The 15,956-nt window shown below is 36.5% G+C and overlaps 1 protein-coding gene across 1 annotated transcript; it reads left to right on the top strand.

Annotated features, from left to right (window-relative positions):
• Positions 1-171: 171 nt before the first annotated feature.
• Positions 172-15,455, top strand: si:dkey-202g17.3 (amino acid transporter heavy chain SLC3A2). The gene is made up of 9 exons (XM_067366158.1): positions 172-311; positions 2,972-3,356; positions 6,323-6,487; positions 7,057-7,154; positions 7,489-7,566; positions 7,703-7,758; positions 9,936-10,110; positions 14,338-14,445; positions 14,584-15,455. The coding sequence occupies exons 2-9, from the start codon at positions 2,981-2,983 to the stop codon at positions 14,956-14,958; spliced, it is 1,431 nt and encodes a 476-aa protein (XP_067222259.1). The 5' UTR covers positions 172-311; positions 2,972-2,980; the 3' UTR covers positions 14,959-15,455.
• The last annotated feature ends 501 nt before the right edge of the window (positions 15,456-15,956 follow it).

Here is a 15,956-nt window from a genome sequence, read left to right as displayed (position 1 = left end):
TGTTGGGGGCATCATGTACTTTGCGTCCAAAGGGGCCTTTGAAAATCCCTTCTGTAGAATGTGTTACTGGAGTGTCAAGGACCATGACACCTCTATACTAATTACTTAAACCTCATCTTTGGTGCTACTTACATACTTTAATGTTCAAAGAGAGTTAAAAACAAGGTCGAGCTCAGTGAAGTTTAACCTGTTTTTAATCGCAACAGCCTGGGCAGTGCTGTTGTGTTTATCATAACAATAAACTGAAAACTGAAACAAAAAGAACCGCCAGAGCCAGAGAGAACTTGTACTCTGACGGACATTCACAGCAGGTAAGCACAACAGCAAAATATTTCGCCTGTGTGACTGTGTGAGTTCATAGTTTACAGACTGTACAGTGTCATTAACAAGAAATGCTAATAAATAACCTTGTGAAATATGCGTAATACTTTTTTAGCACTGTAAAAAAGGTTTAATTTACTGACATGAGGACTAAACTTGTAGCATAAAATAACATGCATAGTTCTGCTAATCTGTTGCAAGCTTTAAATATCTCAAAGCTTCTCTCAAAGCAAAGAAATAGTTTTCAGTTTAAAATTTTATTAAATTAGTTTTGAAATAGATACTGAAAATATTTGAATGCTATCAAGTTGGTAGAGATCAATAGGAGTGTTGTTTTTATTTTAGTATCATTGATAAATTTTGAGAATTAGATTTTATTTTTTTCTGTTTTCATTTTGATTTAAGTTAAAGTTAATATATTTTTTTTTTGTTACTGTCATTTTGTCAATAGATTTTGTAAATATGTCTATATGGTAGTTTTTAATCTTAGTTTATTTAGTATTATTTATTTTAGTTAACTTTAAACAAATGAAAAATGCCTTGGCAACTAGCTGTTATGAAACAATAAGTTTTATGTTACTTCAGTTAATGTTTATTTTATTTCAGGTAATGAAAACATTTATTTCTTCACTCTTGAAATCTGTACCAACCATCCATGCAGATCAAACACAAATGTAGTCATTATTTAACAAATGTTAAAGGTAATATATCTCTAGTAGCGGTTAAAAAACAAAACTGCATTTTGCGTATGAACGTTTTGGTTGTGCTTCGGCTCTGCATGACTGTGCGGATGAATATGGTTATCCTAACGCTCATAAAACATTCATTACTAGGCTTATGAGGGATATAGAGGGTATGCACGTGACGTCACCGTCGACCGTTACGACTGCGGTCACGTCCACTGAGTGGCAAAAGACTGAGCGGCAACGTTTGTTTTCAGCATGAATGTCGCGAAAAACGCACAAAACACTTCCAAAACGGGAAAGAGCTTTTTGATTGACTGTACAAATAGCTTTGACACAAAACTTGAGGTATATACTTAAAAACTACAGAAAGCAACAGAAAAATAAGCAACAAACAACTGGACTCCAGAGAAACATGGATTTGCAGTTATCATTTTTTTTTTTTTTTTGTCAGATTGTTGGATTTTGAGATAAAATCATACCGTATATATTGTATTGTTATATATTATGTTGACAACTCATCAATTAAATATTTGCCATCTTATTCTGCATAATTTGGTGTTTTTAAACAACACTGACAAAAACTATACAACTAGCCTATATATGTTTTAAGGCTGGACAATATGACGATATAACATGATATAAGTGATTACGCGGATTTAGACCTACCGATATTGGAGTTATATAAAATATTCACAGGCAGATTTGTTTTATGTATTTCCCCACCGTCGAAATCAGGCACATATAAATGTCAGGAAACACGATTCCTGGCTGCATATCAATATCCATGGATTAGGTTTATTTGACATGTTATAAGGAACACTTTCGAGTCCAACCTTTAGTGTAATTCGTTAGTTTTAGTCGCGTTTTCGTAGTTTCCTCTATTAAATCCAGTCATGCAGCAGGTTCTTTTGCCACTGAGTCCAGCTGAGGGAGCGCGCGTTTTCGGCGGGGAAGTGACGTCGTTGCATACCCTCTATATAGCCAGATAGATGGAAAGGATCTCAAACTGACTGGCTAGACGTTACTGTAGCAGCTTTACCACAGTAATTCCAGCATAGCGCTACAACAACCATAATGAAATGACAATTCACAATAATGCTTAAATGAACTCTGTTAGAGAGCTAGATATGGCAATTCTGTTCAATAAAATACCTTACTCAACTGTTGAGTAATAAAATGGCATCTCATGTCGCTTTTACATTTCAAATCCCTCAGTTCTCCAAAAAGCCAAGCCAATGTTGATTCTGATTTATTAGCTTTGTCATGTTCTCTTTTTGCATGCAGACTCTCCTGTTTGGAATTTGTTTTTTGTTTTTGTTGTTGTTTTTTTAACGGGTGATTCCCCGAAGGCTAAGATTTAGCGGCTCCATGTCAAGCTTTCTCGCTCGTTGTGGCAACCAATCTATGCCCCTCCCACACCATAAACGCGTCAAAGTAGCAGAGCAACTTTTCTCTTTTTACGGATATGACGACGAGACACGCACGGGCTACTGACGCGTGTACTCAATTTCCCGCCAAAACCATCCCGACAGGTCTAAAATAATATGCTTACCTTCAGGGTAAAACAAAGACACATTTTGGAAGAGCTATTGATGATGTATTGATTCATTATTTAAATTATGGTAATTTTGAACAAACAAAGTTACATAATCTACCTTTAAGGAATATTTTATGGATGTTTTACCCTGTAAGTTTTTACTTAGTTGTGCTTGACATTGATTCCATTGATCGAAAAGTATCCTGGTCTCCTCTATACATCATACTGTAACTAAATGGCCTCTTTATTTACCACTGATGGAGAAACATGTGAAATATGTGATATGTTTCAGGGATTCTCATCAGCTACAAAATCTGCAATATATTCAATTTGATGAAATTAGATAAAATATGGTGCTGTGGTTGTTTTTGTAGATATTTATCATAGTTTTCTTCATATTGTTTTTCATCTTAATGGCTCCAATCAGTGAGACCAGATGACAGTGAAGGTCGAAGTTGATCCAGGCTATGGCAGTGCATCTGCTAGAGGTCCATTCACAGAACTGGATCGGTCAGAGACTGTCCCTCTCCTTATCCCAGAAGATCAGCACCAGCAGTACACCTGGAAGCCCCTGAGCAAAGAGGAACTGCTGAAGTGCGCAGGAGGACCAGAATGGAGGAAGTTTCGTTCTCGTCTTGTTCTTTGCTTCTGGATTGGTTGGCTGATAATGCTTGGCACTGCAATCGCAATAATCATCCAGAGCCCGCGGATAGCGTCTCCTTCACTACACTGGTGGCAGAGGGATGTGTTTTACTGCCTGCAGCCAGCACTCTTCATGGATGCGGACAGTGGCGAGGTCAGCCATATCAGCAGTAAGTTCATATAAACAATTTACAACAGTAACAAATACAGAAGATTGCGTCTACATTCGAGCTGTTTATCTACCATCCATCCTGAAGCTTAAAATTATACCCACATGTCAAAGTCTAAGTCAGTGTTGCATCTATGAAGTATCTCCAGAAACCACATCACAGTTGTGATTGTGACAATGTCTAATAGACAGTAAATCAGACAACAAGGGTCATTCACAAGAAAATGTGGCGTCATATTTGGTTATAATTAATCATCATCCTTTAACTTGAAAAATTTGTTGAAAGAATATTTTCCCAATTCACCTTAGCACCAAACGCAAATGCCCTGCCCCCTCAATATATTTAATGAATAAATATCAATATATTCATTAAATATATTGATATTTATTCAATATATTTAATGAATTACCCATAACTCTTCTGTGAACCCATCCCCCTAAACTGCAACCAGCATCCCAAATGTATATTCATATTTATAATTAATTATAACTAGCTAATTTGCTACAACAACTATGTGTTTCTCAATGCATGATTATTAAACTAGCCATCAGTTTGTGGTCAAAGCCTTGCAAAGTACCAGCAGTTATGTATTTTTCCCATAATTTATGTTTTACTGTCATTTTTACATTTAACTAAAAGGTTTGAAAATAATAACCCATGTCAACTCTGTTACATTCAAAAATAATTTAAGATTGAATGTCACAGAGTTGAATATCAGTGCAAAATATCTCTAAAAGTGTCTTACAACATATTATTCACCTACGGAGCCCCTAAAGGGACATGGTGGTGGAAAAAATAAATGATGGGAGGAAAAAATATATTTCAGTGCTTTTGCATTCTCTCACAAAAGCACTCCCTGAGAAACTTTGCAATAGCTTGCACAGAACTCAAAAATATTGTGAGTGAACATGATGTTTTTGGGGTAATACAAAACATTAGCGAGAGAATGCAAACTTTAATAAAATTTGTCTCCCATCTCATTTTTTTTATCACCATGTCCATTTAGTGCAGTGTTGCCAAGTCTGTGGTTTTCCCACAGAATTGGGCTACTTTAACACAGTTGCCGAAGGTTGTTTTTCATGCCTGTGGTTTGAAGCAACCCCAATAATGTGATATTTATTCCCTGTAATGCTAATTTTTCCAGGAGAACCCTGCCAAAAAACATGGATTTTAGCCCATGGGATGGGATTTTTACCAGGGGACCCCCCTGAAACGCTATTGGGCTAGTTTTGGGGTAGTTTTGAGTAGCAATTGACCCTTTGCTAAGCCACGCCTGAAAACTGCCACAGGCCAATCGTGGTTTAGCAACCGTTACTAGGCGCGGGAGGTCTGTCAAGCTTTCCAGCGAGGGAACATACAGAAGCGTTGTGCTTATGGATTGTGTTAACCTGATACCCGGTATCCTAAAAGTTTGGACGGGGTGGTGGAATTTTTTTTCCCTTCCCGACCGCTAAAACTCAAGTGGAGAAATGCCGGTGTTCTGACAATTTGTGCTACCCTGTCAGATTTTGCTACCTCCCATTGAAACAGTAGGTAACGTTAGCAAAATCCGAAAAATGCAAACGTTACCTATCTGATTGTGCTTCCAGCGTGATATTAACGTGGTCTATGGCTTTATTAACATCTACACCTACCCCAACAGTAAACCTACCCTTATAATAATGCATATACAGTAATTTTGTGTTATTTATCATGACAACAATGATGTAATATTGATGTGTGCACATGCAGTAAGCCCGGGTAGGTCAATCTGACGAGTAGGTTAGCTAGCTAGCTAACTCCGCACATCCTTGCTTGGAAATAATGATGGTTCTTTTTTCATAATGCATATATTTGAACGTGAAATAAAATGATTAAAGGCAAGACAGAGTTACGTTAGCCTGGCGTGCTAAAAATATAAGCGGGAGAATGTTATCATTGCAAAGTGGTCAAGCTAACGTCTTGTGTTTATTCCACAAGACTTATGGATAAGCTGTTTATTTTAAGTTATTTTCACAAATTTCACTTAACCTGCTGTGGATGAACAAAGCTTTTCCTCAATAAATTGTGTTTCCCATTTCCCATTTTCCCGGCTGCTGCTTGCGCTGGGAGCTTTAGCTTCAATTTTGATCAAATTATTTTCTAATCGGTTGCATATTATGTCGTGGATATATGCATACTGCAGTCCCTTTTGTCTTGCTCTCTCAGATATTTCACCTGTTTGCCAAAAATGACTAATTATCTCCTTGAAAATGTCTGACACCAGTGCATACATACTGTAAATGACTTGCCAGACGCGAAAGCTTGACAGGCGTAGCAACAGTAACTAAGGAGGGCGGGGCTTAGCGAAGGATCCATTGGGCGGGTTTTGTTGTGAGAACCTGGCAACCCTGCTTTAGGGGCTCCATATTTACCTGTGCTATGTGTCCAAAAGCAACAACAACAACAAAACTAAATAACAGAGTTGAACAAGGCATGATATTTTAATTTAATTGTTTTAAAAATATAATTTTAAATGAATATAATATAAATGAATTCTACAGTATATAACCCATTAAATAACGTATTTAGTAGGTTATATAATGTAGAATTATAAAATATATAATATATAAATTTATATATAAAATATTATAGCATTTAATACTACTGATAGTCCAATGAACATTTGAAAAATAATTTTTTTTACTTTTTAACATTTTAAAATAATTTAACTTTTTTTTTTAAATTGTTTTTTTAAAAATGTATTTAATTTTTTAATTATATCAGTAGTTGGCATTGGGGACACACACTAAGGCACTGTTTCCTGAGAGTGACCCACTAACACTTCCACTGTTGATAATAAATAGACAATAGAAGCAGTGTGGTATGTACTTGTGAAGTGACTGAGTGTGAGCAGGACAGAAACGACTGTATATTAGCCAAATACATGTAAACAGCAATAAAATTCCAGTAGTGAAGGTCATCATGATGGTGTATGTCTCACATAGGGGTGTCCGAGCGGCTGCCTTATCTGAAATCACTGGGGGTCGGGGCAGTGATCCTGGAGGGGTTCTTCCGTCATGACAGCTCCCCACCCAACCTGACAGAGATTGACCAAAGTCTGGGCACACTTCCACAATTCACGCGGCTTATCACAGAAAGCCGGAAAGCAGGCAGGTGCATTTTCATTATTAAAAAAGTTATTTTATTATTGGCATTCACCCTATTATTAAAAATGCATGCAGTTGGATCAGGACTGCACTAATCTTGGCATTCAGTAGGTGGTGCTGTTTATCCATATTCCATAAGTCTAGTCTCATACACTGGCCTCCAAGTACTGAAAATCATTGCATTAAAAAAAAAAAAAAACATATTAAATAATGCAAACTTTTCTCATTTGATTTTAACCAATTACATTTAATCAAATGCCCTCAAGGTTTTTAGTTCTCCTCTAGTTCAGACTTGTCTGCATGCTTTCTGTCTTATTGTTGAACAGTATTTCTTTTGTTTAATCATTTAAAACCTAAGAAATATCTTTTGTGAAATGTTTTGTTCTTGAAATGTGTGATTGGTATACCATTTTGTTATCTAATGCAAAGTCAGTTATACATTTTTAGCTGTGTCCAAATACTGCAAACACAGATGTGCTTGTGAAACAGTAGAAGTGTGAAGAAAAACTGAGGTAGAATTTTTGTGTACAATTTTAGGCAACATTAACTGAAAGATTTTCCATATGGTTCAGGTGTGAGAGTGATGCTGGACCTGTGTGAGCTGGACCTGTTTGAGCAGGAGTCGGGTAATGACACCGAAGTTTGGTCCGGTGCATCAGAGTACATTCAGGTATTGAATGTAATTGGAAAAACTGGAAGAATGTGACACCACTGTCCTTCATTTTTGGTTGGTCTGTGTGTAAATTAATAATTTAATATCCTTTATTTTCATTTTTTTATTATATAAACATTACCGTGTAAGCAATTGCAGAGCTAAAATCATCTTCTAGCACTCAACCAGTGCTCATACCTGTATAACTGCTTTGAACTTGCATACCATACCAGTGTGAAAATGGCAAGTCTAACTGTCACTAGATGATTCTTGTAAGGATTACTGTTTTATGTCAATATTTCTGTCTACCTCTTGTTTATTATTGCTCATGTGATATTATTTCCCTCTCCAGTACTCATTGAGGTATTGGCTGGAGTATGGTGTGTCTGGATTTGGGATCTGTGATACAGACGCAGCCTTCTCCGCAGAGGTAAAACTGTCTGGAAACACACTGACGTGTCTTGTTTTGTGGAAAAAGTGTGTGTGTTTTTGATGATGAGGTGCAGGTGGTTAGGGGCCCATATGCAGTGACTTCATAAAAATCAATGTGCATTTATGATTCACAGACTCTAATGGAGTGGAACGTGCTGATGCAAGAGTTCAGTTCACAAGATGATGAAAGGTATCAAGTTTTTCAGCTAAACTTATACTGCCGATCACACAAAGTCAATTTCTGAAGGATAAACTCAGGTCATGGTAAAATATAGAAGTAAAATGGTTTGCGAACACCCTTTCATGTTGACTTTAAAGGGATAGTTCACCCAAAAATGAAAATTCTGTCATCATTCATTCACTCACCCTCAAGTAGTTCCCAACCTGTATGATTTTTTTTTTTCTTCTGCTGAACACAAAGGAAGATATTTGGAAGAATGTCAGTAACTAAACAGATCTCGTCCCCCATTGACTACCATAGTATTTATTTTTCCTACTCTGGCAGTCAGTGGTGGGCGGGATCTGTTTGTTTACTGACAATCTTCCAAATATCTTCTCTATTTTAATATCTTTATTTTCATTGTGAGCCTGCAATACATAAAACTCGACAAATGTCTATTAACCTGTTAACTGTCACGTAAAAAATTAAATTAACTTAAATGATTGTAATTCATGAATGCTTTGGAAAGTGAAACTTCGTATTGTTACAAACACCTTTTTTTTGTTGTTTTTTTTTGGTAGCTATATACCAAAAATAAGCCAACAGGTGACACCTACATTCAGCCAAAAATAGAACCTTGATTCTCAGACCTTTCCAACGAAATGTGTTTTGTTAAGATTAGAAAAAGAATTTATTATAAAACAGTGCAGTTAATTTTGTCAAATTTGAAACATGACAGTACCCACAAGGGGAGCATTTCCATGGTAAAGCAATGTCCACTTTCAAAGGATTTTCACAGGATGAATGTTTAAAGGATTAGTTCACTTTCAATAATAAATATCTTGATGCATCCGAGCTTTATAATGGCAGTGAGCAATACCTATGTGTGTGAGCTGAACCACACAAAATATCTTTATTTAACAAGTTATGAAAGAAAATATCTAGCTTCCGCCAGACTGCCTTCTGTATTCAACTTACGGAAAAAACGGAACTGGCGTCGCATCAGTTAAAGGTGCCCTAGAACCAGTTTTTACAAGATGTAATATAAGTCTAAGGTGTCCCCTGAATGTGTCTGTGAAGTTTCAACTCAAAATACCCCATAGATTTTTTTAATTAATTTTTTAACTGCCTATTTTGGGGCATCATTAACTATGCACCGATTCAGCGCGCGGCCCCTTTAAATCTCTCGCTCCCTGCCCTCCTGAGCTCTCGACGATAATACAGTGCATTTAAAAAGTTCACACAGCTAATATAAACCTCAAATGGATCTTTACAAGATGTTCATCATGCATACTTCATGCATGCGTCGGATCATGTGAGTATTGTATTTATTTGGGTGTTTACTTTTGATTCTGAATGAGTTTGAGGCTGTGATCCGTGGCTAAAGCTAACATTACACACTTTTGGAGAGATTTATAAAGAATGAAGTTGTGTCTATGAATTATACAGACTGCAAGTGTTTAAAAATGAAAATAGCGACGGCTCTTGTCTCCGTGAATACAGTAATGAACGATGGTAACTTTAACCACATTCAACAGTACATTAGCTAACGAAACATTTAGAAAGACAATTCACAAAATGTAATTAAAAATATCATGTTATCATGGATCATGTCAGTTATTATTGCTCCATCTGCCATTTTTTGCTATTTTTCTTGCTTGCTTAAATAGTCTGATTCAGCTGTGCACATCCAGACGTTAATACTGGCTGCCCTTATCTAATGCTTGAACATGAGCTGGTATATGCAAATATTGGGGTCATACATATTAATGATCCAGACTGTTACGTAACAGTCGGTGTTATGTTGAGATTCGCCTGTTCTTCGGAGGTCTTTTAAACAAATGAGATTTATATAAGAAGGAGGAAACAATGGTGTTTGAGACTCACTGTATGTCTTTTCCATGTACCGAACTCTTGTTATTCAACTATGCCAAGGTAAATTACATTTTTGATTCTAGGGCACCTTTAAGCTTTTTTTGTAAGTTACGGAATACGGAAGGCGGTATAATTCAAATTCCTTTAAGCTTTAGAATTATACCTAATTTATGTAAAATATGTGATATGGAGGGAAAAGGCAATTAAAAAAGTGTGCCAAATGTCCCGGTACTGGGACAGTGACAGTTAACAGGTTAATTAATTTGCTACATAAACTTGTTTTACGCAAGTCATGGTGACATAAATCAGGTCTTGTTATCTCATTCTTTTAGAATATTGATGGTGAGGCAAACAAAGGTGTCCAACATTACGGTTAATGGTTCACTGGTGGAGCTGGTTACAAAGTCACTGATTCCCCCATCACACCATCCGTTGTCTCCTGCTGAGGTGGCTGAGGCCATGGAGGCCAGTCTGCAGACGCCACAGGGACTCTGGCCGAGCTGGACCGTGAGTGGATATGTACTGCACTGACTTTAACAGTTTATTCTTTAAAAGTCACCATGAAATCAAAATGGACCATTCTTATGTTCTTATGTTATGGAAAATTGCAGTATTTGTGCATTTATATATATATATATATATATATATGAAGAGTTTGGTTCCAAAATGCAATTACTCCATTTTGATTAATTTGAGTAAAAAGGTGTTTTCTTTACTAAGAAAGTGGCAAGATGAAAACCACTATTTTCTGTTTCAAACTTTAACATAGCATCTTTTGGTTTCAAAAACATAAATTCAAATCTACATTTTGATTTTAAAAAGCTTATTATAAAAACATATTATTTTGTCCCCAAAATGCAATAAATCCATGACTTTTTTTTTCTTCAAAATGCAATTAATCCATCAATATAAAAGTTATTTTTCAAATTTAAAATACACAACAAAGTAAGCTGATTCACATACATGACAGAGTCTAAACTTTGACAATATTTAGCTTATATACAGGCATTTTACTAAAAATACATTCAGCTATCACTCCCAAAATGAATTCAACGTTATATATTATTTGTTATTACCGATTAAAGAGTATCTGGCGCCACCGCACGGTTAAATAAACACATTTGCCGAGTACATTAAAACGGCTTTTTAGAAAAGCCTTCAATGTTTACAGTGGGTGGAATGGTGCGCTGCGATTGGTTGAGCAGATATATCATGTTCTGCAAAAAAAAGAGACTGGCGTTTGTCACGTTTTGGAAAGAAAGGGAGAAAACGTGACAGAAATACACGACATTTTGCGCAAAATTAATAAATGACTTTTCAATACCGACCAGATACAATACTGATTTCGGCGGAAACTCGCGTTTATGGCGTTTTGTAACCAAACTCTTCATATTTTTTTTAATTCATGAACCCTCATAATCTTTAATCAAAATAACTTTCCCTCCCTCTTGCAGCATCTCTTCTCTGATGACATGTTTACTAACATGAGGGCGGGACAACCTGTCACTCACATGAGATTGACCAATAGCAAACCACAACCATCCAATCAATTCCCTATAGACAAAATCAAGTCCCGTCCTACATTTTTTCTTGTTCAAGAAGCTGTTCCACTCGAATATATATCACAATCCACCTCTGTCCAACACTGTCCAACACAGTTAAATTGTAAACAATCAGCGAAAGGTTCACTCTATGAATGCAATAATAAGCATTTTCAAAAACTGAGTACAATGAGATGACATTATTCTAATCTCCCAAGTGCCTCCCATAATCTAAAACGCAGTAGGCTTGTTAGGTCAAAGGTGGATTTGGAAGAAAAGACTATCCCAACTTCCGTTTCATGCCAACTTTAATGATTCCCAAAACGTAAGCTGGTCCTAGCTGGTCTCATAACCTGCAGTGTGTTTCCCAAAGGTGTCGTTAGCCATCTGTGGTTGCCAGTTCTGTCATTACTAACATCAGGGGTGTCCAAACTTGGTCCTAGAGGACCACTGTCCTGCAGAGTTTAGCTCCAACTTGCCTCAATACACCTGCCTGCAGTTTCTAGTGTGTCTAGTAAGACCTTGATTTGCTGGTTCAGGTGTATTTAATTGGGGTTGGAGCTGAACTCAGCAGGACAGTGGCCCTCCAGGAGCAGGACTGGATGCCCTGACTAACACAGTTCAGCAATTCGGTGTTTCCTGAAACCATAGTTCCAACAAACATTCTCAAACAGCTTTGCAAACTTGTGGTTGGAACTACTATCAAGTGGACTTGAATACTGTAGATTCTGGAAATACTGCCTGTTAACATGATTTTTAAAACTTAACCATTTTTGTAGTTTTGTGTAAATGAACTATAATGTAATCAACTGAGGTGTTACCTTTTTACAGTAAACAGTCAGGACTAGCTAGATAATTTTTCCAACGTTGCATTGTGGTTAAGCAGAGAGTGAAGTTGTTGTTCAGGAAACACGCCTCAGGTTTGCTGGTGTTAGAGGAGTTTTGGGCCTGAACCAGTTTAATACCAGCTTGGCTAGTTTTAGCTGCTTGTACAGCAGCAATCTGCAAATCACTTGACTGCAAGAGAATATCTGAAAAAATAATAGACACACTTTTCGGAAATGAAACTGAGGTGGGTGGCATATAGGACTCAATTTATTTCACACTTACTTTTTTGAGCTGGCATGATCAGGGTGTCATATTTTTTTGTGACTCATCAAACCCGAACACTCTCATTTACAGTAAATATGACCAAGATAAAACATGACGTCAGCATTAATTAACTACAGAAAAAGAACAATATGTAGAACCCACACAAACACTAGTTGCTGACAGAAGCTTGAGTTTAATCAATGGTTTAGTGAACTATGATCTAATTTTCACACAGAAAACCTGGAAAATTCACTGGTCAAAAGGCTTAAAAATTGTCAAAGTTTGATGACTTCAAGCTCTTGACCAATAATTCATTAAAGGATTAGTTCACTTCTGAATGAAAATTTCCTGATAATTTTCTCACCCCCATGTCATCCAAGATGTTCATGTCTTTCTTTCTTCAGTCGAAAAGAAATTAAGGTTTTTGAGGAAAACATTCCAGGATTATTCTCCTTATAGTGGACTTCAGTGGGGTTCACTGGGTTGAAGGTCCAAATTGCAGTTTCAATGCAGCTTCAAAGGGCTCTACACGATCCCAGATGAGGAATAAGGGACTTATCTAGCGAAACTATCGGTCATTTTCTAAAAAAAATAATAAAAGTGTATATACTTTTTATCCAGAAATTCTTGTCTTACACTGCTCTGCAATGCACAACACAAGGTCACACGTGATAGGCGAAAAACTTCATCTAATTTTCTCCTCTACCTTCAAATTTGTCCGATATCATTTTTTTTACCTTTTTTTTTTTTTTGTAAAGGGTGTTTGGCTTAATCTTTGCACGTTCACTTTGTAGATACTGGATTGGTACTTCCATGTGACCTTTGTAACGTGATTACATCATGTGTGCGGATCGAAGAGCTAGTGCAAGATGAGAATTTGTGGTTAAAAAGTATATAAATTTTAATTTATTTTTTTAGAAAATGAATGATTTTTTCACTAAATAAGACTCTTATTCCTCATCTGGGATCATATAGAGCTCTTTGAAGCTGCAGTGAAACTGCAATATGGACCTTCAACCTGTTGTACCCCACTGAAGTCCACTATGTGAAGAAAAATCCTGGAATGTTTTCCTCAAAAACCTTAATTTCTTTTCGACTGAAGAAAGAAAGACATGAACATCTTGGATGACATTGGGGGGGAGTAAATTATCAGAAAATTTTCATTCGGAAGTAAACTAATCCTTAAAACAAAAAACTTTGAGGTCACAGAAACAATGTTTATCAATGGTTATTGATTTTTATTGTTACAATGTGGGTAGTATATGTAGAGGAACAATGTTTACTCGTTCACCGTGTTACCTAGACTGAGAAATTCATGTTTATTTTTCAGCAAAGACCAGAGCTTTTGTGCAAACTACAGTTATACTTCCGCATTTTTGTATACAGTCAGATCGACAGAGGGTTGTTATTATAAATTATATTGATTATCACTGAAAATTGTATCATAATTCATCTACTCTTTAAAAACAACATTATGGTAAAAATGGAACACTATAGCAACAGCTTTCTTACCTGTACGTGACTGTTTTGCTTCAGGCGGAACTAACAGAACAGTTTCATTGTTTTATTCCCTCCATTTGGTCATCCAGTCTGAAATGTTGACTACAAACATGGAGGTTTTTCAGATTTTCCATTGAAGCATTCTCTCCGTATTCTTTGCAGCCTTTAGTCTCTGCCTTCAACGCGCTGCTGGATTCTTCACTGGAAACCGAAAGTAACTCACTCCCGCTAAACGTCTACTCTTTGAATTCTTCAATACAAGTTGACGTCATTATGACTAAAAGTTTGCTAAGAAGTATTTCCTACTAAAGCAAGGCGGTATTTGAAGCATATCTATAGCAGACTGGTGGGACTGGCCTTGGATGGCAACATTTTCAGTGCATTATGGGTTTTGACATTTTCCTACATATTTGGAAAAAGAGAAGACAACATTTTTTCTGTTTTTTCTAGTCAGGTAGCACCGATTTTCTTTCTCTCTCTTTTTTTAAATTGCCTTTCTACTGCATAGGCAGCCAAGTTGTATTGAAAGCCCATTTTGCCAGTCTGAGTTGAATGGAAGTTTCTGAGAATGCAATGTCACTTGTGTTTGAACCAATCACAGGTGGGTGGAGGAGTCCCGTGGGAGCTACAGAGAGCAATTCTAGTCCTGATCATGACTTTACCTGGGACACCCGTCATCAAATACGGAGATGAGGTCAATCCAATCCAGGTGAGGTGACATAACCATCCTCAATAAGCCATTGCAGTTATCAGTTTGAAATTTTTTTGGGTACAGTATGAATGTTTATGGTTCAACTACTTATTTTTTTGTGATGTGACATTTCTTTTAATCTGTTCAAAAATACAGGAACAGCTGAATCAACCGCTAGCCCTATTCCATTCTCTGATTCAGTCGCGTGCTCGTGAAGAGGCTCTCCACTTTGGCCGATTCACCTTCCTTCCCTTCAATAGCAGCACGTCGTCCTCTGGCCTCAACTCTACAGCCACACCTCCTTTAGCTTTCCTGCGCTCATGGGGCTGCGTTCACTTCCTGGTCTTGTTTAATTTGGGTTCTGAACCTCACACTCTGGACCCAGACTGGGCTCCCAGCCTGCCTGAAGCTGGGGTGTTTTTAACCAGCACAGGTCTTGACCGATTCGGCCCTGTGTCTCTACGGTCAATAAAAATGCAGCCACATGAGGCCATTGTCATAAAACTGTTTGAATCTGACAACTCGTCCTAAGATAAAATGCTTAATTTAACCTATTAATGCAACTAAGATCTAAAGATGTTAAGTATTGGTTAGTTGTAACTACTCTCTGGGTTAAAAACAACCCAAGTTGGGTTGAAAATGGAAATTAAAAATCAGACACATAATTACTAGAGGCAGCAATAATAATCCAAATGTTAACATTTATTAATAAGCAATTTACTAAAAGTTTATTAATTATCATTCATTAAACTTATTAATAAATGTTCATTTCCAACTTACATTGGGTTCATTTTAAGCAAGTAATACAGTCATTTTTAAACAATAGTTGAGTTAAATAAAACTACCCAGCAGGTTGGGCAAACATTTAACCCAATCGCTGGGTTAAAAGAACCCAATCGCTAGCTTTGTCCATTTTCAACTCAACTTGGGTTATTTTTCACCCAGCATTTTTTAGATTGTAAGAGTAAGTATTAACTAAAACTAAATTAATTGGTTTAAAACGAATAAAACTTGTCAGTGGGACTGGAGTGCACTCTGTATCTTTGCAAATAATCTAATAAAGAGAAACCAATGAACAATTAAGATGTTTTTTTGTTGTTGCAAATATTTTATGTCCTGGGGTGGATTCTTATTAAAAACAGATTTAAATTGTTTGATTTATTATACAGTATGAAGATGACATTCAAATGGGAAATGTCTTACCAGCTTACCTCATTTTTGCTACTTTTTAAAATGCCTTTTATGTTTCGATTTCTTTTTTTTTAATATTCTTACTTTCATATGTAAAAATAGCTGATTACCATATTAATACATTTGTAAAACTAAACAAAGAGTGAAAGAGCCATAAACCGCTTTAATATTTATTGTGAATTTGTTTTCAATTTCAAAAGAGTATTACTGTTCTCATCAAGCTGCAGGCTCCATGTTACGGACAGAGATGACACATATCTGGTTCTGGTTCCTCGTTGCTGTTATGGTTTGACATCAACATTTTTATTCTATGAACAGGCCCGTCCCTGGACATTTTG

The sequence above is a fragment of the Chanodichthys erythropterus genome, chromosome 17 (genome assembly GCF_024489055.1).
Source record: "Chanodichthys erythropterus isolate Z2021 chromosome 17, ASM2448905v1, whole genome shotgun sequence".
NCBI classification, from domain to species: Eukaryota; Metazoa; Chordata; class Actinopteri; order Cypriniformes; family Xenocyprididae; genus Chanodichthys; species Chanodichthys erythropterus.
Note: the sequence above shows the minus strand (reverse complement) of the source record. Positions and strands in the feature narration are given on the sequence as shown.

Coding starts and splice junctions, on each gene's coding strand:
- si:dkey-202g17.3 (XM_067366158.1), top strand. CDS start 2,981: ATGACAGTGAAGGTCGAAGTTGATCCAGGCTATGGCAGTGCATCTGCT. Junction 7,567..7,702: donor ACGCAGCCTTCTCCGCAGAG/GTAAAACTGTCT, acceptor TATGATTCACAG/ACTCTAATGGAGTGGAACGT. Junction 14,446..14,583: donor ATGAGGTCAATCCAATCCAG/GTGAGGTGACAT, acceptor TCAAAAATACAG/GAACAGCTGAATCAACCGCT.